At 40.5% G+C, this 24376-nt stretch overlaps 1 protein-coding gene across 1 annotated transcript; it reads right to left on the minus strand.

Moving 5' to 3' along the window:
• Nucleotides 1-846: 846 nt before the first annotated feature.
• On the minus strand, nt 847-22984 carry LOC109989880 (kinesin-1 heavy chain). The gene is given in 29 exon segments (XM_065953651.1): nt 847-3828; nt 5119-5254; nt 5503-5719; nt 5864-5968; nt 6114-6185; nt 6547-6564; nt 6566-6608; nt 6762-6799; nt 6801-6844; nt 6847-6863; nt 7015-7124; nt 7989-8044; nt 8478-8595; nt 8707-8898; nt 9210-9351; nt 9949-10157; nt 10493-10561; nt 11716-11903; nt 12090-12238; nt 12505-12650; nt 13806-13910; nt 14054-14178; nt 14293-14380; nt 14475-14530; nt 15436-15484; nt 16443-16547; nt 16630-16703; nt 16839-16926; nt 22606-22984. Coding segments are annotated over 29 exon segments (2889 nt in total). The 5' UTR covers nt 22732-22984; the 3' UTR covers nt 847-3824.
• Between the last annotated feature and the right edge of the window lie 1392 nt (nt 22985-24376).

The following is a 24376-nucleotide window of genomic DNA, read 5'->3' on the forward strand; positions in this document are numbered from 1 at the left end:
CACTTTAAATCATCCACTTATCTACTCAGCTGTGCTTCTTGCTAGAGCAAAAATGCCTTTGTATATTATTGTTTTTATTGATATGCCATCAAAGTGTCGGAGAATGCAGATGAACGTTAAAGTTAATATTGCTCAAACTTAAATACAAATAAAAAATAGACCTACACTTCTTACTGGGAAAAACAATTATGATAACTATCTTATTTAATATTTTTTAGCCTTGAAATGGCTATAAATAAATATTTCTTTCTTTTTAAGTCCTTTTAAAAAAATAAAGTCTGGTACTAAAACTTCTGAAATACAAATAAAAATGGACGTACACTTCTTACTAGGAAAAAAAAACAACTATTATGATAAGTTGCACATCCCAGGAACATTATAAAGTGGAAACAAGAAGGCTTGCCCGAGGCGCTGGTAGCTTGGTGGTTAGTGTGTGCGGCCCGGGTTCAAGTCCAACCTGTGGCTCTTTCCTGCATGTCGTTCCTCCTCTTTTCTCTCCCCAGTTTCAGGATCTCTAAATAAAGGCGTAAAAAAAAAAAGCCCCAAAATAAAACTTGAAGAAAGCGCAGCGTGACTCTATGGATAATTTTGCCACGTTGGAAGCTCAGAACATTTACAAATATCTTTTAGCTGTATTTCATTTAACTGAAACTTATCCCAAACTAAGGGAACGCAGAAAAAAAAAAACATTTCATATGTCGTGCTTGCAAAAACAAAAAAAGTATTATTTCTTTACTGGTTATTTCAGAGAAGTCATCTTTAAGTATGTTATCCCTTCATCACTAAAAGATCTCAACGATGAACCCTAAAATGAGTTTTAAAAAAAAAGGGACAAAGATGCAAACGCTTTCTCATAATTATTTAATCACACATACATTTACATCATGCAATCAATCCAAAACTGTGATCTCATGAACTTCCCATCTCGGTCCACAACAGAGCCCTTTCCATTTGTGCCCCCAGTTCTCCAGGAATGATCCAGTACCTTGTCCACCGATGGATCCTCAAAACTGTCTGTTTTAAAATTGACCAACTATTACACAGTAATAAAAAAAAGTGGCTACACTTTTGTTTTCATTTATAATTAATCAGAATTCAATTTCGGCAATCACCACAAATATTCTTTGCTGTTTTTTTTTTTTTGTTTTTTTTTCTTAAATCATCTATTTGCTGCCCCATTTCATATCCAGTTTCGGTGGAAGGTCAAAGGCTGAACATTTCGAGGTCCATGCTGCAAAAGTCTTAACTAATCTAAGAAGATTACACAGAGGGAATAAACCTTCTCGATAGACACCAAACACTGTCCTGTCATAGATACAGGGGAGCTACTCCTCCCTGCAGCTTGTTGAACGTGAGATTACTAAATTTAAGTGACAACAAAGTTTGATTTACATGGCTTTGGAAACTTCTTTTCCTCCAGTCAAAAACAGCCACCAATGGAGTGTTTTTTTTTTTTTGTGTGAGTGCAGGTTTTGTGAAGAAGTTAAATGTTCCTGTTGCAAGACAACAGGTGTTAGTATGACATCCTATTAGTAGAAAACCAAAATCCTGCCCCCAACTTTTGGAGCTACTTTTGTTTTGCTAATCTGAGCCAAAAAAAAAAAAAAATCCAAAAAATGTTTTTCTTTCATCGTCAATTTCAGAAAAGCTCAAACCACCACACGTGTTGTACTGGAATACAGAGAAGTATAGTTTGACATGGAGAGTTTACAGTCCAGTACAAAAGTGCTTTATATTAGAATTAAGTTTTCAGAAAATGCAATGAAAGAAAATAATTGTAATTTAGAAAGTTAGTTAAACACAAGCTAACAAAGAAGAGGGGCAAGAGTTTGACTCCCATCACAACAAGATTACTGCTTCAGCACACCCTGATCACACCTGCCTGTCGACTGATATACAGTGTATTTTACAGTTTATTGCACTTGCACAAGATGTTAGTGTTCTCACGCTGGGGTTACAATCACAACAAGCTCTTTGCCAATGCTAGGTGACCGGGGCTTCATCACAGGGGGGCGGGGTTAAAAAAAAAACAAAACAAAAGAAATCAAGCCATGTCATGGGAGAATTAAAAAAAACAAAAAAAAACACTAAAAATACGAGCGAGACAACAGAACACAAAATAAATCCTACACCCCTGCTGACTAGATTTAGCTAGATAAACACTTCCTCCAGATGATGACAGAAGATTGTTGTGCAATTTTAAGACCCTGCTCTCCTGATTGGTTGATCAGCAGCAAAGGGTCCGACACCCTCGGCCTGCAGCTCCCACTTCAAATATGCATCTACACCATATATGGAACAATGAGAGATACAGTACATAAAACAAATGAGCAAAAACAAAAAAAAAAAACAGAACTTTTCTGCAAATTTACAATTAAAGGGGCAAAATTAATTACAGTGAGGTCCTAAATCTATAAGAAACAACAAAAAGGGTGTGAGAGGGACGACAAAAAAAAAAAAAATCAAAGCGAGGCACCCTTGAAATCATGATACGACAGGGATCAAACAGCTGACCAGGAGCCTTTTTAAAAAACCCAAAATGGCTCCTGGAGATGAGTGAGTGACAGCGACCCGGCTAAGACAGGACAAGCGTTGTGTGTGCTATCTCGGTCTATGTGCCCCGATGTGCAGACGGATATAAATAGCGTCCCATTAACACGGCATTGTTAACCACTGAGCAAAGAGTAAAAACAGTACATTTAGCTACGTAGCATGGGCTGTGCTAAAAAAAAAAAAAAGGTGGGGGAAGTTTTGTTGCGTTAACCGGATCATTCTCTTTCCTTTCTACATTCTGTAAATCCTTCCCATGAAGTCACCAATAAACGAGTATAGGTTTTTATTTAACTTAATGATAAAAACAATTGGCCTCCACAGGTATTTTGTTAAACACACCTACAGTACACTGTCGCACGCTTTGCCTTCTCGTTCACTTGAATCCTTCTTTTTCTCAGCCGTTTTTTCCCCCCCTCTCGTCTCGTATCGGTCTCTCTGTAGAGAATCATGTGCAGTGTAGTGCCAATTTTTACATCTGTACAATACCGGGACAGAACAGTAGTGCTCAACGCCATCTAGTCAATTCAAAAACCGTACAGTTTGCTTTTTTTTGTCGTTTTTTTTCTTTTAAGAAGCATGTAAAATCTATCCAGAGAAAGTGTGGTTAACAACCAATAATAGTGATGAGGAAATGTACAGAGGTTAGCCTATAGGATCAAGCTATTTCTTGTGGTAGGGGTGTCCTTTTCTTTTCTTTTCTTTTTTTTTTTGGTCTTTTTTTTTTAATTATTAATGGTTGTGATTTTTCTTCTTCTTCTTTTTGGGATCTTTCTACCGTTACATTCAGCTTGGCACAGTGCAGAACTACTCGCACGACGACGACGGATGACAACAGACTGTGCAAAACAAAACAAAAAAACCGAAGCAACACATTTTTTTTTTTTGAGGTGCGCGCGGTTTCGCTCGCCGAGCCTGCGCTCAAGACTGCGTTTGGTTCGGTGGATAAGAATATTATTTTGACTTTTGTACATTACATTTGTTTTTTTTATTATATCCAGTAGGAGAAAAAGAGATAAGTGATGATGAGAATTGGAGGGATGTGGTGGTGGTGGTGGTGGTGGGGGAGGGGGGGGAGGTGAGGGGGGGGGGTTGGAGCTGTACAGGCCAGGAATATTTATATATATATATTTATAATTCAGAAACTCCTTCGTGGCTCCAAGGCAGCGACGAGGAGCCTGTTCGCTGTTATGGAATGACAAGTTGTCGGGGTGGGCGGGGGTGATATTGGCTTCTTCTTCTTCAGTGGTGTCGTCCTTCCATTCTGCTGCTCTTCAGCTGCGAACAAACAAACAGAAAGGATACCATCAGTAAATGTTGTGCTTTCCTCCGTACAGCTGCTACCACACATCGTGTAGTTAGCAGCATAATAATCATGAATCAAGATCATTAGAAAACATTTTCAGATTAACTTAAAAACCTAAACAAAAAACCAAGTCCGGCTGACTTTTGGATCGAGCTTTGAGTTACCATGACCTGGATGACTGAACCTTCACAGACAATTTAAACAGAGGGCAGCAATATGTACATTTATGGATTTAATCTGATAATTTTACATACTCTGTTATTTTAGATGATGTACTTCCTGCTCTGTATTATTTGTTTACCTGCCCAGGGACAACGGATGCAAATGAGCTATTAGCTAACTCTTGTGCAATTACATTTAATTGTGCGCTGCCCCTTTAAACAATGTTTTAAATGCAGACGCTCGTTGATTTGTTTGGCTTTTTTTTTTCAACTGGATGGTTCGCAGTGTGGACGCAGACGATGGAGGGTAAAACGACATGTACTGAGGACCCTCTTAAGGAAAAGAAGTGCCAACACGAGTGAAGAAAAGTCTATATTAGTCACACCTACAGCTCAGAAGCTAAGATGGAATCCATTATACCAGACAGGAAATACATTCATAAATTTACATATTGCTGCCCCCTGCTGTGTTCTTAAGTAGGAAAATAATGATAAGATTTGTCCAACACTGTATTTATTGATTGCATAGATGTAACATGGACATTTGAGAGATTACCTTTTTGACATGTAATAGGTCCATCTTGGTGTTCTTGATTTTTACTTCGCCTGTTATTGTGTTTGTCATTTATTTCTATTTTTGTCTTTTTCTGTTTCGTCTTGGACTTTTTTTTTTTTTTTTATAATTTAATTTGTGTGGATTTTAAATTCATGTTTGTATGAGTGGACCCCAGGACGAGCAGTCGCTACTTCGGTAGTGGCTAAGACCATCACAGATGATTCTTTTGTATCATCTGTAATTTAACTTCCAGACTCTGAAAACAATAGGCTGCATAAACACATCTCCAACAACACAGGTGTTGTGTGTTCATCTATCAGTTCTGTATTCGTTTCCATTGTATGCATATCTCAACTTTTGTTTCTTTTATTTGTGCTACTGAAAGAGAAGTAAATGTCTTGAACTTGCTCTGGAGAATTAAATACTTCAACATGTAGTTTCCTGGTTCTTAACTGTCATTAGAGCTTGTTATGTTTCTGCATCTCTGATACCACACATCACTTTGTTCTCTATCTGAAAAAAGAAAGAGATGATGCTAAACGTACTTCTTTTCTGGCTTGGCGCTGCTTCCTCCCCTGATGGACACCGTCTGGCTGTTCTGGTAGAAGCCTCCTCCGCTGCGGTTGATGTTGGGGTGTGTGGGAGACGCCACTGGCTGCTGCCCGGGCCTAATGGGCTTGGCTGTGAAGAGAAAGGAGGGATGAAGTATAAAAGCAGGCTTGTCATTTCAGGGACTTTTGCACTTCATTTCGTTACATAATCCAGCCTCACTGATGGCTTTAGTAATTATAGAGGCAGTGACTATTCAGTATATAAAGGGGTCTTTATAAAAAGGCTTCAAAACATGAAAGAGATCTCCGTCATTTATTATAACTAGAATTGTCTCCAGCCACTTTGTCATGTCCCAAACTAATCATCCCCTTCCTTACCGATCTGGGCAGAGTGTCCCCTCCTGGCCATGTTCTTGGCCCTCACGGCCTCCTTGATGCGGTCCACCTCCTGCTGGTAGCGCTTGCGGTCACGGGCGGCGTTCTCCTTGGCCTCCTTCAGAGCAGACTCCAGGGCCTTGACCCGCTCAGCTGTAGCGCGAAGACGCTTTTCCAGTTTAGGAAGCTCACAGCGCAGGTCTGCATTATCACGCACCAGCTGTGGGGACAATTCACATCGTTTAACACCACTCGTTTTAAAATCGACCTTTTCCACACAGGTCTATAAGAGGGGAAACACGTGGGGGGGAGGAGGGGGGGGGAGGACTTTTAAAAAAAGATAAAGGAGAAGAAAAGAACGTACCTGTTTGTGAACCTTGGTGAGCTGCTCAAGATTGTTCTCAAGAAAGGAAATTTTCTGTTTCTGAGCTGCACTCCCACCCGTATCGTCTGAGTCCATCTCGGCGCTCTGCATAATTCAAGAAAAGAAAACGTTGCACATAAATAATGCAAAGTGTTGTCACGGAGTATGCCAAAGAAATTCTCCCTATAGCAAACTGAGGAGATTTGTTTTTTTTTTTTCAACCAGAGACTATTTAATCACCGTGGCTTACCTTCTTCACTCTGGTAGCCAGGTCCTGGACAAACAGCTTCCTCAAGTTGTGCAGAGTCTGCAGCTCCTTGGCCTTCACGGGGAAAAGACATGCATGAGGAATAAGAATTAATACAACACTCTGCATGATATGAGACTGAAGATCATGGGTTAAGTCACTGCGTCACAATATGTGGACAGATGTTCCAACAGTTTTAAAACCTCGATGCTGAGGCTCCCTAACTTTAAATAAACATTCATGAGAGACTCATTACTGGAGACTTTTCTCTGATATATTTCCTTTAGGCATTACAACAAGCAGCATGTTTCCTAATAAGCTGTAAAAAACACATCTACTTAACTATACAGTAAATTCTACTCGCAGAAGCTTCATATAACATGAACAAAACCTCCATAACTGCTTTTGACCATCAGTTAATTTAGGACACACTTACCACCGTCTCCTCCAGACCCGTTCAGGTCCTGTCTGGCCTGCTCTCTCCTGTCCTGCATCACCCTGAACAACAAAAACAACAACAGGTGAGGTCTAAAGAAGTACACATGCCACAATGTTGGGTGATAAATGACTAATAATTACTGTTTCTGGCTATAAACCTGAACCATACTGAGTCAAAGGCAATGTGTGTGTGTGCATGAGTGAATTTCCTACGTGAGCTCGTGCAGCTTGCGGCTCTTCTCCTGGTCGGTGGGATTTGAGTTTCTCGTGTTCCACTCTGAGTCTCTCCTGCTCAGTATGATCTTCTGGTTCAGACTGTAAGAGACAAACAGATGTGTTTAAACACCGAGAAATCTCCCGTTTAGAACAACAACTGTGATGAAGATGATTGTTTTTATTTGTCTGTCTAGTATAACATTTATTAATGTTTGCTAGCACAATGACGGGGGACAAAATGGAGTCTTACTCCTGCAGCTCTGTGATGAGTTTCTCCTTGTTGTCCAGCTCGTCTCTCAGGCTGCTGATCTGCTTCTGATGAGCTTCGCGGTGGGAGTGAATCTGCTTCTCCACAGCTTCCTGAAAACACACAAAAACACACAATGCATGCTATTTTTTTTTGGACACATTGGATAATTTCACAAAAACAAAAACCTCAATAACCAGCCAATTAGATGCAAAAGTTAACTATTCCACAACTTAGACCCGGTTTCCACCAAGCGGTCTGTTTCAGTTCACTAAGGTACGTATTTATTGCTGTTTCCACTGTCAGAAGATGGGGAGAGTGACCAAAATAACCAATCTTGCTAACCTTCTGTTAGGGGGCCAAGCGTACCGATCAGACCCTAAAGGATGGAGCTTGACTCACTGCAGTCCATTGATTGGTTGTAAGAGTCATGTTTCACTTCTTGTGCGACACCGGTAATAAAGGACCAACAACAAAACGTGCCATGTTTGAATAGCCCGTGGATTTCTAGTAATTTCAAGGACTTTTTTGCAATTAATGTCAGCGTGTAGCACCGCCCCATTGGACGACAATGGAGGTGCAGATCTCTGCTGGATGTCCTCCATTTGTTGCCCTTGTTTACCATGTACCGTTCTTCATTGAATTTATTGTCAACTTACACTGTGTCCTGCTGATATGTGAGGCTGTTACATAGCAGAAACAGCTATCACCAACACTTAGACTCCGCCTACCAACTAAGGGAACGCTTGGCTGTAGAAATGCAATCAAGATCAGGGGTTAACTGAACCAAACTGTACTGAAGCAAAGCGGACCGCTTGGTGGAAACCGGGATTTAGCAAGTTGGTTTTCATGTTGAAGAAGTTGACTTAGATCTTGTGCGAACAACATTCTGATGGACCAGATGCATTTTCACATTTCTATTCAATTTTCTCACTATTGTAGAATCAGATTTTTTCTAAATGGGCTGAGGAACTTACCTTGACTTCATTGGCAGTCTGGATCTCGCTCTCTTTCTCCATTGCATGGACTTTCTCTGCAGACATAAACACAGTGATGTCATTCCAAACTGAACCACAGTCATGTATTCAAATAACAAAGATGAAGAGGTATTATTTCCCCCTCCGACTCATTTCAACTCCATTTATTCAGTTAGGTTTAAACAAAGTTGTGCTGCTGGATTTGTGTGAGAACATTTTTAACCGAGGTATGAAACTGAATCATGCTGAAGGCTACAACCAAATGTTTTCTTCTGTTGGACTTTCACATTCTTTCAGTTCTTAGAAATGTTGAGCTGATTCCAGTTCAAAGCAAGTTCTCACAAATAAACCCTTACAGGTTTTTCAAGCTGGGTAACGATGTTGTGCTGAATGAGAGTTTTTAACTGCTTCCTGTTGATTTATTAAAGCTGAATTAGAGTATTGGTGTCACTGTTATACCTCTAAACTGAACCTCAAACGGTGACGTACCCTGAGCGCTGATCTTAACAAGTTCTTCATTGAGAGAGTCGACGTTCTCCTCCAGCTGCCTCTTCTTCTGCTCCACATTCTGCAGGTACTCGGTCAGCGACTTGATTTTAGCCTCGTGCTGTAGACAGGGAAAAATAATGAAAAATAATCACACATACCATCATTTACATCATGATTCTGAAATCTAAACTCTGTTCTAGTCAGGTTTTGGCTGTTCGTTCCCATGTACCTGTGAGATGCGCAGCTGGCAGGCGGCCAGCTCCTTCTCGTTCTCGTCCATCTTCTTGTTGCTCTCAGACTGGGTGCCCTCCAGCTGCTTGCAGCGTTTCACCATGGTCTTCACCTCTGACTTCATCTTGCTGATGTAGAGACGAGCCACTGTGAACTCTTCATCTATCATGCCGCTGCCACCCTCGTGCTGCTGGAAGGGCAGACGATGGAAGTTAGAGAGGAATGAAAAAAAACAAAAACAAATGGAGGTAGAAGTGAGGTGAGACAAGAAAGAAACAGCCGTTCATGTATTCTATTATCAGAGTATCTGTACTATCATTATACTTGATATGTTTCATGGAAAGCCACAGATTGTGAATCTTATTTACAAATTATCACTGAAACATCCATTATTACATCTTCTCATCAACCGAACATTTTCTTTTTAGATTCTTAGAGCTTTGTATTGCTACTGTAGAAAAAGTGGTTGCTATGGTAACCACGGACCAGGCATCTCAGTACCTTGATGTCATTGCTGCCTACGGCGATGCCGATCTCAGCGAGGTCTTTGAGCAGCGAGGACATCATCTCAGAGACAGAGAGAGAGAGAGAGAGAGAGAGAGAGGGAGAGAGACAGAGAGAGAGAGAGAGAGAGAGAGACAGAGAGACAGAGAGACAGAGAGAGAGAGAGACAGAGAGACAGAGAGACAGAGAGACAGAGAGAGAGAGAGAGAGAGAGAGAGAGAGAGAGAGAGCATTTAGTCTTTTGTCGCTGTACATTTCTCTACTGTTTTAGTCAACAACAGAAAATAAAAACAACTCTGTGAGAGGGCGGAGTGTAGTTTTAAAACCACAAAGCGTGTTAAATTACAGATTACAACTTTTTCTTGTAATTTTTTAAAACTAAACAAGGATTTAATTTGTTAGCGGTGAAGCTATAATCCCAACGCCAATATTTTAAAATCTACAGTTTGGAGGAAATGTTGTATTTAAAGCATAATGTGGCCGAGGGAATACAGTGAGCCAAGCTGTTTGAACTTGTGAATAAAAGAAAGGGACTCCAGCAGCAGTTGATGTGTGCATGCTAGTCTGCGGCGTGCTCTTTTTATCCCTGCAGGCTGTTCAAGATTAATTATAGTCTTGCGTGTTTGTGTGATGCACGTTAACATTGCCTAATTAAAGGACAACATTTTTTTTAAAAAGCCATGTAACTCAAATTAAAATGTCACAGCGACTTTGCTTTCATGTGTCCCCCCAGCTCACCGATTTCTGGCTCAGTTCCTCGCTGATGGTCTCAAACTCTTTAGTCTTATCCTCCACCTCCTGGCTCTTCTGATCGTAGTTGACGGCAAGCTCCTCCAGAGCCTGCAGCACCTCCTTCACCTCGTCCTTGGAGGCCTCGTTCTCTGCCTGCAGGCGGTTCAGCTCCGACTGGAGGTTCTCGTGATCGCGGCGAGAAGAGGCTAAAAGCTGTGAGTGGGGATGAGAAGGGAAGTTATGTAGATTGCAGAATAATGTCTGCTGCCCTACGGCTTTTAAAAACACTTGTTACAGGTTTCAAAGCTATTTGAATTATTTGATTTGTTATCAAACGTCACAGCTTGAAAGCTTGCAAACTTTCTTTTTAGATTCAGGAAAAATATTCCAACCTTTAGAAATATAATCATCGCTCTACTTCGACAACAGGAATGGATTAAATAGAAATACAATTTGAAAGTTCTGATGGCTTCATGTTACCTCATACAAACTACAAAGACCAAGAGGCCAGTCTGCACCTGCACCTTGCCTACACCTCGAGTACTCACCTCCTCCTGGTCAAGCATCTGCTGCTTCAACTTCTCAGCCAGCTGGCTCTGCTGGTTGATTTCTTCATCCTGTAAAGAACACAGACACAAATCAGCATTAGACTTCACACACAGCTTACAAACAAAGGTTTAACCCGAGACAAGCGGGTACAAGGTGGAAAAAAAACACACTGATCAATGGAAAGAGCTTTGGAATAAATAAAGATTTTGTTTACCATTTCATCTAAGAAGATCAATTTAATCACAACAGCGGAGCTCCTGCTACAGTCTGTATATTTATGTGTGAGTAAATACTTTTTTTTGTTTACCCTAAAAGAAAACACTCGATGCTTGAGCTATGATTGGCCTGATTGGATGTGTCGATGAGAGCAATTTCATACGAGGTTGTTATGCTTTCAAATCAAAATCACAATAGAGACGTCCCCGACTACAAAATGCTTTTTTTCCCCCAAAGAGCTCTTAACCAGGTCGTAGAATCCAACTATATTGTTCAGCCCGCCTGTGGGAGATAATTCAATCAAAGCTCCAGTATTTTTACATTATTTCAAGAGAATTCTGGTTGAAATAACAGGTTTTAATCATCTAATTTAACAAAAAATATAAAATAAAAATCCGTCAAACAACTGTTCATCTGCCTCGTGTCAGCGAGCGCCCTCCTTTGTATTATTATTATTTTTTTAATTATCAGGTCTGAATCCAACAAACGATCAGGTTCAACATGCACCTAACTAGCCAATCACAGCAACTCTGTGAGGAGAATGTTTGGGTTGCTTGGAAACAGTCACATTTTAAACATAGCATAACCTGGCTTGTCTTTTCCCCACAGAGCTCCACAGTGACCGCTCACTTTTTCGGCGGCTCTGGAAGTAAATCCCCCCCCCCCCCATTAAAAACCCTCCATCGACAGCTACCCCTTCACTCATGTCTAGAAAACATTTGATTCAGCGCCAAAACCGCATTCAAAAACAAGAAAAGGACAAAGGTACAAGACTGTGTACATCATTTTCTTCCTGAGCCAAGGAACCGCATATCCCACAATCCATTGCGAATGATATCGCTTCTTCTTAAATGTAACTTTTGTACTTGCTGTAGTGTTTGTAGATTGTGCTGATGAATATGTAAACTACATTCACTGTGGCAATACAAAATATTCTTGTGATCCCGCAGACAACAAGTTCTTAATCGACACACAAAAGGATCTCGGTTATCGGCGTCCTCTTTACCTTATCGTCGAGCTGTTTGTAAAGCTTGGCCAGCTCAGCCTCACACTTGTCCTTCTCCACGTCGGTGAGACGAACACCCGGTATGTTGGGCGTGGAGGCCGTCTTTTCATTGATTATGTTGTCCAGAGCCAAAACCTCTGCGTTGGCCTTCTCCTTATCGAACTGCTCCTCCACCGGCACACTCTCACCTGAGATCGGAGCACGGGTATTTAAAGGTATGTGCAGATGGTGTGTAAGAGCTTAATGTGTATAATAAACACCAAACATTGAAGATATAAATAGTTTCTGACCACCTGAGTTGTTTCTTTACTTTTTCTAAACTGTATGTTGAGGGCATAGATCAAAAAGTGGAATTACAGTGTCCACGTCCTCACCATTTCTCCAGCGGTTGAGCTCGTTCTCCAGCCAGGTGACGGTGTTCCTCAGGGTCTTGTTCTTCTCCTTCTCCCTCTCGTACTTCTGCTTCCATTGCTCTGCTGTAAGCTCCACGTTCACAGTGACAGTGTTCTTGATGGTCTTTGCTCTGAAGGCAAAAAACAGATTTTATTACACTGAAAGGCGTCTAACAGGTGCATCAATATTCCTGCAAAGAGGTTCCTAGATGCAACAAAGCTGAGGCCATCCCTGCGGTGACCATGACAACAATAGATACACGTACACACCAATAAACTGACCTTTTAACCTCTCTAAAATTATTAATTTTAAAACATGACCTCACACGGATTTCATCTTAAAAAGTATTTTTTCAATACAAAACTTTTGGGTCTGTTTTTTTTTTTTTCTACCAACCTTTGTCCGAACATAAGGGTGGATTTGGTTTCACACTCATTGTAGGAGGAAGGCGAGGCGCAGATGACAATCGTAGTTCGACAGTTACCACCCAGAGAGTCCTGCAGGATACGGGTCATCTTGCTGTCTCGGTATGGGATGTAGGCCTGAGACATATGAAGACACATATAATGAGCAAAGCACAAATGACCTGACTGAGAGCTGCAGGAATGACTCCTTAAACCCTCAAAACAGTTTTGCAATTCCAGATCTCTTAACTTGGAGTGAATGGGTTTTTAACAGGTTAGATGCCTAAAGTAGGGTCTGCGGTTGACACAAGCTTCAAAAGATTGTTTTTTTTTGTGGTATTGATGCAAACAGCTAAGCAGCAGCAGTCTTCTTTAAATCGTCAGACTCCACCATGCTAGATCGGGAAGACGCCGTCCTAGTACAATAGCTCATTTGTTTGAGACAATCACAAACACATCAGCGGCTGTCGGCCCCAGGTTGTTTACGGGGCTGAGGGGTCCTAGAACAAACCGATTGTTGATTAATGTGAAAAGCGTGAAATCGCTAAGGAGCAGCTAAAGAACAACATTGCTCCGAGGACAAGTTGTTTCTTCAGCACAAAGAACCTGTACACGGTTTAAGTAAAATGGCCCCCTTTCAAAAGTAATATGCCTGAAAAGATGGTGGTTTTCTAAACACACACACACACCTAGCTCTGGGCTGTGCAGCTGCTAAACAGTAGACTTCCCTGATGCCGGCTACATTAACGGTAATGTTTGTCATTTCAGAAGACTATAAAAACATTTGGAAGTAAATGATCCCCCTGAGGTTAAAGCAGATCTTATATTTGTTATGCTGAAAACTGTAACAGTAACCTCAATAAGCAACACATTAATGCCACCCGATAGAGCCACTGAAAACATAAATTTACAATCAATGACAAATATTAAAGCCCTGTTTCCACGGTGCGGTTTGGTTCAGTACATTTTGGTTCAGTTCGGTACGGTAAACCCTGAACTTGCTTCCATTTCCACAGCCAACCTCAAGTTAAATGTCAAGAAGAGGAACGGGACACAGTAAACAAAAGGGACCATTTAGGGTCTGATCGGTACCCTTGACACCCCAACAGAAGGATACCAAAAAAACAGGACGGTACAGATCCATTATTCCGGTACCATTCCCGACTTTTGACGGTGGAAACACCAATAAATGGGCACCGTACCAAACCGAACCGAACTGGACCTGAACCTGAACCTTGGTGGAAACGGCGCTCATGATACAGCTCCAGAGATGCATTAAGTAGAGAAACTGACCGTTCCTTCAGCCAGAGCAGAGATGACGTTTCCCAGGGACGACAGAGACTTGTTGATGTTCTTAGCTTCATCCAGCACAGCTCCCTCTGCTCCCGTTTTACTGACCTGAAAATCACAGAGACAGTACCCTTAACAAAGTGTTCATGCACGCTCAAGCAAATCCAAGACTCTGGACTCTGATGTGAACCCGACCTAAGCAGACAATAAAAGGGGAAAATGGATGAACTTAAATATCTCCATCTTTTTACCTTTTCACTGCCAGCCAGATCCACCAGGTAAAGCTTCCCGCTGAGCTTCTGCTCTGTCTGAGTGTTCTCCTGTTTGACGTTTATCAGGAAAATACTGTGACTCCTGGAGCTGTGCTCGTTCATGTCTGAAGGACAAATGACACAACATGTCAAAGTGTGAAAACAATGGGGGATGCAGAAAACTACAGTCAAGGGATGTTTGGCACAAATCGTGGTAAAACATGAGGACGGCCTCTTACTTGTAACTGCTACATGTCTGTTTGATTTGCCTTCATCAATCGTGTCCATGACCTCCTCTGGGCTGCAGACAAATCTCTCAGTGCAGCCCTTCAAAGAGAGAGCAGAACAGGAGGTCAGACAATTGGCCTTTACAGACAAGTTTTAATTGATGAGTTAGACGTGACAGGAGCTTAGATCTCACCTTGACATAGGGTACTCTGTTTTTGTCTTCATGCACGGACAAGTTGGTCTTTGACACTGTAAGAGAGACGAAAACAGTGTGAGGGAAAGTGACTTGGAAACAGCACACAACACTTTATATACTGGCCTTATGTTTAAAATGTAGGGCCATTAAACAAAGGAGGTGTTTGCTTAGAATGAAGACTCCATTTCCACAGGTTGAGTGGATGACCTTTGACATCAAATGTCAGTTTCAATAGTCTTCAGATTTAATGGGTACCTTCAGGACTCAACTTTTCAAAACTTTTATCATGCACGCCAATTTGAAGTGCAGCATCAATTTCTTTTCCTTTACCAAAAACTATTTTTGAGGCTCACACTGGTTTAACAGTCTCAACCCGTTTAAAGAGCCTGAGTAAATAGAGCCATGTCGGCATTTGTTCCCATCATTAACATTAAGCCATTTCAGAAGCTAAAGAGATATCTGTCATGTTCAAATCCAGATCTGTCTTTTCAGTCTTAATCCTGTTGTGTGTGATTGTGTCGACCAGCATGACAGCAATGAAGACACATAGCCAATGAGAGCACAAGATGCAAGGCACAGGAAATATTAGGAGCTGTTTGTTCGTTTTCCTTTCGTATTTCCTTCGTGTTGAAAATCTGCTCATATACAGTTTGGATCTTTTCACTTCTAGCTGGCATTCATTTTGGAGGAAGAAACTTCAGTCTATCTTTATGTCTTACATCTTGTCTTCTATCCATGCCTTGTTGTAAATGTAGAAAAACACATTTACAGCCGACTATTAACAAGCTAATCAGAGGGTTAACAGCTTCACCCCCTTCCTCATGTTCCCTCACACGGATGCTCATTAAGTAACGTGACATTTCACAGGCTTTTAGCAGCACGTCTGTCAGCGCAGTCTGCTCCAACAAGGCGGAGACGAGTCAGTAACAGTGTTCACTTTGGCATCACAGCCACTCACCATCCAGGAGGTCCCGGATCTTGTCTAAGTAGATTTCAAAATATGAAACCTGTGAAGGGAAACAAAAACACAACATGTTAATGGGCACTCCAGCCGAGATCAGATCAACAGAGGGAATGAAAACACACACAGGGATTTTCTCTGTTTACTGAAAGCGGGCCAACAGCAAAGGTAATATGTAACATAAATTAACAAAGACAAAAAAAGACAAAGATGATGATACATTTTTTAATCATTAAAAGAACGGGACAGATCTAAGAGGTATAGGAAAACATGTTACTCAAACAAAACAGATGTGTAAAGGTGTAATATGCATGGCTTGCAATGCTATTTATATATTCTTGCCTTCAGTTATTGATTTTTTTAAGTTATTTTGAGACCATTTTTGCCTAAATTGATTAGGACAGCTGAAGAGAAACAGGATATGTTGGGAGGAGAGAGATGGTGACATGTAGCAAAGGGCTGAGGTTGGATTCGATGTCCGCTGTGACAAGGACTATAACCTCTATACTGTACATGGGGCGTAACATAACCGCTAGGCCATCCGGTGCCCCCCTAAGTGACTTCAGTCTATCTTCAAAGAGGCAATTCACCTCTGATATTTCAACATTGGTAACTTGGAATTTTTAAAAACAGTTTAAATGTTTAAATCAAATGAATGTGTCCCGAATACAGATTCTATTATTCCTAACACAACAGGTGTGAAGCAAAAGTAGTGATCAACAAACATGGCTGAACACAGAGTCAATCAAGAAATACGATGCAGCAGCAAATGAAGGGACATGTTTTGCAATGCCTTGAGACAAAATGCTCTTTAACAGCAAACTGCAAAAAGGGAAGTATGTGGCTAGCACGTACAGTTTCTGTTCAAACTTGTTTTTTCAGCCCCTAAAAAATGTACATTTGTCACATTTTCTGAAGCTGGTATTTGAAATTGGAGGGCAGCTTCTTCTAAACAACTGCAGCTCTTTGCTATTAGGGAACTAAAGGGAGGACGGTTGACTTACTTTGATATGAAACTCCAGGTTTTCATCCATGGAATAGATATAGTTGAAGATATCCTGCACTATCCTGGGGATGATGCCCATTGCATCTGTGTCATGGAGATTTCCCTGCAAGCACAGATTTCCTTTAAAACAATGAGATGCAACTGAAAAAAAAAAAAAAAAAAAAGTTCTTAGAAGTCCCCCTTACCTCCATGGTGTGTGTTTTTCCAGATGACGTCTGTCCATATGCAAAAATGGTTCCATTGTATCCCTCGAGAACATCTACAAGACACCAAACAAGACAATGACTTTTTGTATTACAGTGAAGATTTAATGTTCAGCTTGTGTCTTTTCTGTGCCTCTAAATAAAATGTCTGACATGTTTAAACAGTTTCAAAACAAACATTAAGACATCACCTTTTACAATCTTCTGGGCGCAGGCGTTGTACACTTGTTCCTGTGTTGTACTCGACTGAAACACTCGGTCGAAACTGTACGGTTTGCTCTGCGATAAAGAGAAGAAAAGGATGAGTAAAGAGTCAAGACTACAACAAAAAACAAACAGGATAGTGAAACCTCATTAAAATTAATTATCTATGACATGTTGTGTAAACAGATCTGTGTGCAGTACTTTCCCTTTTCCACCAATTAACCAACACAAAAGCAATTTAGAAACAAAATGTTCAACACCAAGCCTCTAAAAAAAAAGGTGTTGAGAAGATCATTTGGACATAACAATTGGCATGTTCAACAGCAGCATCATCTGACAAACTTCAATGAATAAAAAACATACTGCATGCAGTGTCAATTAATCCTTCAAACATCTCACCCCATCAATTTTCACCAGATTATCACAAGAGATGTGCTTGAACATGTTTGTCTTTATTTGGAAGCAACAATAAGACGGGGACATTTGTAGGTAAATAAGACAACATATATAAAATAGAGAATCAGACTCTAACAGCTTCCTGTGCATTACTGGGTCAGTCATACCGACAGCAGCATTCAAGCTGTCACACATTGATTTCCATAGCATTGTGTGACTCAGTTCAACCCTACATGACCCAACTCACTTGCCACCCTAATGCCTGAAAGTAGCAAGCATTTCTCCTAATTCATCCATGACAGTATCTACTCAGCGTAAGCAAATGTTGATTGATCATCATTCTGACATCATCACTTCACATCCGCCATCAAACGGGGAAGTGTCCGCCCCTCATTAAATAACCACAGGAGGTTTTGCAGGCAGCCATTTTTCCAAATGCTGGTTATACGAATAAACACACTGAGGTCACTTTTCATGGTAGCCTTGCGATTAAAAAATGAGTAATAAAGTAATAAAGGTCTAATTTATCCGTAGTCTGCAGTGTTTTGAATCTTGTAGTTACAGCTCAACTCACATTCAACCTAGACTGAGCAGAGACAAGAAAAGTATGAGATATTAAAGGTACAAGCCACGGCTTTTAACAATGGAAAAACGTATGTCAGGAGGAGTTGAACCATGCAGTCATAAAGGAATAATTCACCCTGTGTTTGTGCTTTTTTATGTAAAGGAAGCGTTCCTGAAACAGCATCCCTCATCCCATTTCAACTTTAAGATCTCACCACCGCATTTGCAAACAAGAACCTGAGCTTTTAACCACTACCTAAGGAGCCAGCCTGTTTCAATCGAGCACATTGTGGCTGATTGTGATGTCCCCAAGGGCCCGTCCAAACTTCAGAGCATGACTCCAGTGAGATAGCAATCAATAACTGGATTTAAGAAGGAAAAACCGCACGGGTCAAAACCGATGCCACAAGCAATTCTGAGGTTCAACTGAGATGGCACGCTGTCTTTGGAGGCTTCAAGTCCCTGTTGACTCATCTTTTCTGCAGCATTATGGGTGGGGTTCTTCTAGCTGTGGTGTTTTAAACAGTTTCAGAACAAGACAGCACCATTTGCTCGTGAAACCCCAGGTTACAAAAACGTGCATTCCTCCTCCGTTGCAGCACATTAGTTATTGTCAGTGTTAACACCTGTAAGAGCAGGGGAGGAGGCTGAGGCTGAGAATGTTGACAAGCAGCCGATGTCACCTTGAGGGACGCCACCGATTAAAGCTTTGTTGTTTACAATCAGCGTTGTATGAAAACAGAATCATAACTCAAGGTGAGAGCACAATACATCCCTGTCTCACTGTAAAGTCTTGCAGCACCTTAACCAGCAGCAGAATTATTCTGAAGCTGAGATGTCCTCAATTTGCACTCCGGCTCATAATCCTCCCTTCCTTCTGACAGACAGTCACATCTAAAAGAACAGCTCGGTGCGACGCCGCCCTGCAAAATCTTAATACGTTGATAATTCACTCCAGCTAGCCATATCCTGGCAATTAACCCGGCCCAGAACAAGAGCGCTGAGCCACTATCAGGCCCGCCAGGCACTGTCAGCAAACAATGGCACAGCCCCAGTTTAAAGTCCTCATTGTGACGGCTGCTGCTGCCCTCGTTACCTACACTTCGGTCTAATGGGATTACTTGCAGAAAATGTAATTACAGTGGAAACTGCAGAGTAATAATAAGTGCTGTGTCACGTTTCTGCTTCCTGATGGCTTTGTTATGATATTTACTCATGCTACGCTTTACATTTAAACACAGTTCGAGGTTATTCTGCAGCATCCACATGATGCATGAAATCTAATTGTGCTGCTAGGCAGAACAGGTCAGCTGCATTAATCTGTATTTGATGGTAACCTTCCCTATTTGTTCACAGCTGGCAGGAGTGAACAGGTGTCATTTGTTTCTGTGCTGTTGACTTGTTTGAGTGCACTGTGAGCACTTTCACTTATCTCTCTTTAATCCTTTTTCTTTCCCTCCATCTCTCACGCACCTCCGCCACTACACCTTCTAAAAGTAGCTCAGTTGTGTCCTTGTGGGATGTCCCAGACTGCTGTATGCAAATAGGAGACGTGGTAGTAAAGCCAAAGGGGACTGACCTGACCTGATCTGATGTGCAAAAAACTGACAGTGAAGTAATGGATGCATGAATAATTCACCTGCTGCACACGTACACTTGCAACCTAGCTACTTAGGACAGCCACACCACCTCCAAAACCTTTCACTGTTTCTGACACACATCTTTAAATTGATCCGAGTGAGTTAGCACACTGGAGGAACTGGGGCAAGACAATGTAATGTTTTAGCATTCACATCACCTTGTGCACATGTTCAAAAGCAACATTGCAAGATATTCAGTATGAAGTAATGGGACATAAATACCACAGATTTGAGTCCATTTATTTCCATTATCATATGGGAATAATCCCACAAAAAACTTGCAGTAACCTGATCTATAGTATCGATAGATCTTGCCATAATAAAGATAAAAGTGTTGCTTGAGTTTGGGAGCATCATATCCACAGCTTCACCGATAATCTTGTTTATTCTTCTGCCATGCACATTTTTGAGCATTGTAAGAAATAATTGATTCTGTAACTAACAATTACATTTGTAATAATGTATAAATATTTATGCTTGTGCGATCCATCTCTTGTCCTAACTTGTCGGTGTCAGGATCCCTGGTTGAAGATTAAACTAGTGGCATAGGTTTTTACATTTTGTTACAGGAAAATAGACTTTTAAAGCTTTCAAATAATAATACTTCTTAATTGTGTGATTAAAAATTACATTCATTTTCATATCAGAATAGATAAAGAAGAAAAAAATGTATGACAGTGTCAGTTTTCGATATCCGGCAGCCCTAGTTTATATAAATGCATCATCTCCAGGGCCTCCAATGATGGATCTACTTCTTAGGCCTCTTTACAATACAGTGTGGTCAACTTCACCACCTGCGAAACACTGCTGTTGAAGCTTCAGCCCTAACACATGCAGGGTATGGTCCACGCCCCGGATAGTTTCAAAATGGATAAAAAAAATAATATGAGATAAGTGAGTGAGTAACTCTGGAGCATCTGCAAAACAAAGTACATCACCACAATAATTACCCTCCCCACCCAGGGAGAGATTGCCCAGCACTCGGCCAACTGCCTGCTCTGATTGGTCGAACAGCTGGTTACCAGGAGAGAAAACACAGGGGGGGATTACCCAGGAGGCCTGTGCTGCTGCTGCTGCTGGGTACTGTAAGTGTTGTACTCCGACAAGCAGAAGCACCCGGCGAGGCTACTAGGCTGGAAACACTTGTGTCCTTCACAATGTGTACTTGGTATTCTGGCACTATGACCGGCACTCTGAACTGGGCAGGGCCGCATTGTGCCTGAGGGGCGCAGACAGCCCGCGCCTGATATTAGTTAAAAGGCCTGAAGCCGGTGCCAGCGAAAACTAGTCAAGAAGTCACCACAGATACAACAACCTTCTATTTTAGTTTACAGAAAATGAATAGTCCTGTCGTGTTCATCACCTAAATTAGTACTTCAACTCGACAGAGGATGTGATTCATATGTGCTTGGCCAAAAGTCGCTCCTTCATGAATGGAAACCATGATCAGCGTCTATTGCCTTGTAAACTCTTTTAAAAGCAGGAGGTGAAAGACGCCAAAGTCCACAAAGAAAAAAAGTTCCTCAGAAGACCTAATGTTTAACCATGATTGTGTCTTAGAGCGATACTCTATATAGGCTGCACATTTAGCATGTTCAAACATGAGATGTCAGGCCCGGCTGCTTTTATGCTCTTGTTATGTTTCCTAATTACCAAGACCAATCCTCCTTCCCCCTTTTGTGCATGATGTCTAATACTGCCGTGCAGGTACGGTGCAGAGACACGAAATGACATGCATTAAGGCTGTGTAAACAGTGTCTTTAAAAGACATACAGTCCTGTATACGAGAGCAATGACAAAGCAACAAGTTCACATGAGATGTTAACTCACCTCGAGGCATTTCTGTGTTTTATTCATTTAAAGAAAAAAAAAAGGTAGGGTGTTAATGTATGATTTGAGGCATTTCCTCCTTTTGTTAAAGTGGAAACTGTTGACATTACTCTTATCAAGGGGGGAGGGGTCGTCTGCGTTACTGGAGGGCTAAACAAACTGAGATCCAAACAGAAAGTCCTCATCAAGGAAAGCAAAGGAAGTCTTTTGGGTTAACTTTAAAATGTACATTTACTGAGAGCCAACAAATACAAATGGCCTGCGTATAATCTCATATTTCCACGACCACTGATATCATTTTGATGCGATCACTGTCTGCGTTTCCTCTTCGATTATAGAATAGAATAGAATAGAATAGAATAGAATAGAATAGAATAGAATAGAATGACTTTATTGACCCCAAACTGGGAAGTTGTGGCGTTACAGCAGCAGGTTGTCCAAACACACAATATGAGTAAAAAACACAATGTTAGCAAATTTAAACACAATATAATATTAAATACAAAGTAAATAAGCACTAAAAATATCAAAACTAAGAATGTGCATATATACAACCAGGATTTAACTAAACATTACTAGTTTAAAATATGGAAGATTGAATGTAAATGTGCAAAAGCAGAGTTGTAAATGGACAGTATTGACATAAGTTAAAGTGCATGAGTGTAAATTATGGAAACATATGTTCAGTCTGTTCTTAAATTCTGTTTGTGTTTGCAGGTTATATATCTGACTGCTCTGCTAGCTCATGTTAGCTTTAATTAAACAACAGTATTAAAACTAGCCAGCTAGCCAAGGCCGGCTAATCTGTCATCTACCAGCTGGCCTCAGCCTGCTAACCAACAAGTCTTTAGTGCATCCACTATTAAATCAAAGCTGGCTTTACGCTTCGTGCTCACAGTTAATGGCGTTATGGACACAGATGCACAGATATTTAATGATCCATGTCGAGGTGGGACTGTGGGAGGAAACGAGCCGGATTGTGTGTTGTGGCTTTGTTGAATGACAGCTCGCTAGCAATGACAGGGCAACTACGAGAAGATTAATCAGTCTGGCTTTCTTTTTTTTAAATGTGGATTGACAACTGAGGCCGCGTGTTCACGATCTGGCCACAAAAAAAAGGAGAAAAGTCCGATGTCATTGAGTGTTTTTTTTAGCTTTGAAGCTGCAGCGGAGTCACAGCGGTGACCAGGTCAGCCCATGCTATGCTAAGCTAACAAGCTAACGTGCTAATGTTGCTACAAGACACAATCAGAAGAAGAAGAAGAAGAAGAAGAAGAAGAATGGCGTAACGCTTTGACCGAGCGACACAAAAAGACAAACTCACCGCAATAACAACAGTGTCCTCCCCCTGAAACTTGGGGATGTATCTGTCGCCCCTGGTCACCTCGGAGCTGTTCAAGGGCCTGAAGCGGCACATCACTTTGATGGTGCACTCCGCCGGGTCGGCCATCTTCCTCAACGAATGGAAATTCACCACTAACGAACACAAGTATATCCTTGATCCTACCGGGGGGGCGGAAAGGGAAGCCCGAAGCCCCTCTGTCCCGATCTCAGGTTCTCGAAAAGGGGGGTCGATTATCTGTAGGATTCTTTTTTAGTTGTTGTTTGTTAGAAAAGATCCTTGTTTTCCTGTGATTCACTTCCCCCCTCCTGTTAGGAAGCCATGATACCGGTGGATCAGCGGCTGGCCACCTCACCCCTCCTCCTCGCGCTGCTGCTGCTGCTGCTGCTGTGGATGTGGTTCACAATGACGTCACCGCGGCGCTCCCCTCTTCACTGTGGAATGGGAATGAAACACTCAGTCATAAGTGGACATCCACAAAAACAAAACAAAAAAAACACAGATCAACCTGTACAAAAATAAATAAATACATTTCCAAATGTAGATTATATTTCACACCCGTACTTCACGACATTTCATTTCATTTCTAACCTTTATTCAAGCCCATAATAATAATTCTAAGTTAAAGTTGTGATATAGCTTCGGCTCTCAGTTCAATTTAAATTTATACATATATTTTATATATTTTGATATCAATTTTGTTTTTTTAATTCAGATTTTTTATATATTTTTTTTTAAATAAGTTTATATATATATATATATCAACCTGATACATATCCTGTCAAAGAGACTAAATGTCATTTTCACTTCACAACATTTCATTTAATTTCTAACCTTTATTCAAGCCCATAATAATATTTTTTCTTCTTAAATTTTATTCAGATTTTTTAGATTTGATATTTTTTTAGATTTTTTTGAATAATCTTATTTTTTATTATATATATTTCAACCTGTAAAAAAATACATTTTGAAATATAAATTATATTTCACACCCATACTTCACTCACTGACACTTTAAGTGCTTAATCACTGTAGTCTATTACTTATAAAGTCCTCATTTGTACCACTACTCCTCTATACATCCTGTCAAAGAGACTAAATGTAATTTTCACTTTACAACATTTCATTTAATTTCAAACCTTTATTCAAGCACATAATAATAATAATTCTAAGTTAAAGTTGTGATATAGCTGCTCTCTCATTTCAGTTAAATTCAAAGGGATATTTGCAGTCAGACTGTTTAACAGCATCACCACCACATGACTCTGTATCATAATGTTCATCAAAATCATTAATGCTACACACTGTGTGTGTTTTAAATAATAACTGTTCTGTCTTTCCACAAGTGGAAGTACACATAGTTTGTATATACCTGGTATTATTTTATTTATATTGCAATTTTCTTCCTTTATTTAATTAATGTAAACATGTTTGTTTTTTTTTGTTTTGTTTTTTTTAACTTTTTGCTATTGATGCTGTTTATATTCCTGTTTTTTGAGGAATAAAGTTTTTTGAGGAATAAAGTTTTACCTTATCTTATCTTAAATGTCTGATTTTATCACAAGTTAAGAATCTTGAAACTTCTTCCATGATCAGTCGTTATACATTAAAAACTCCTTTTAAGAGTTTTTTAACTGGTCATGAAAAATCCTGATATTAACACTGATGCCTCTTAATGAACCACAAGAAATAAATAGATAGTATGGGGAGAAAAACATATTTAATTTATATAATTATTTTGAATGTCTGTCAC

This window comes from Labrus bergylta, chromosome 4 (genome assembly GCF_963930695.1).
Source record: "Labrus bergylta chromosome 4, fLabBer1.1, whole genome shotgun sequence".
NCBI classification, from domain to species: Eukaryota; Metazoa; Chordata; class Actinopteri; order Labriformes; family Labridae; genus Labrus; species Labrus bergylta.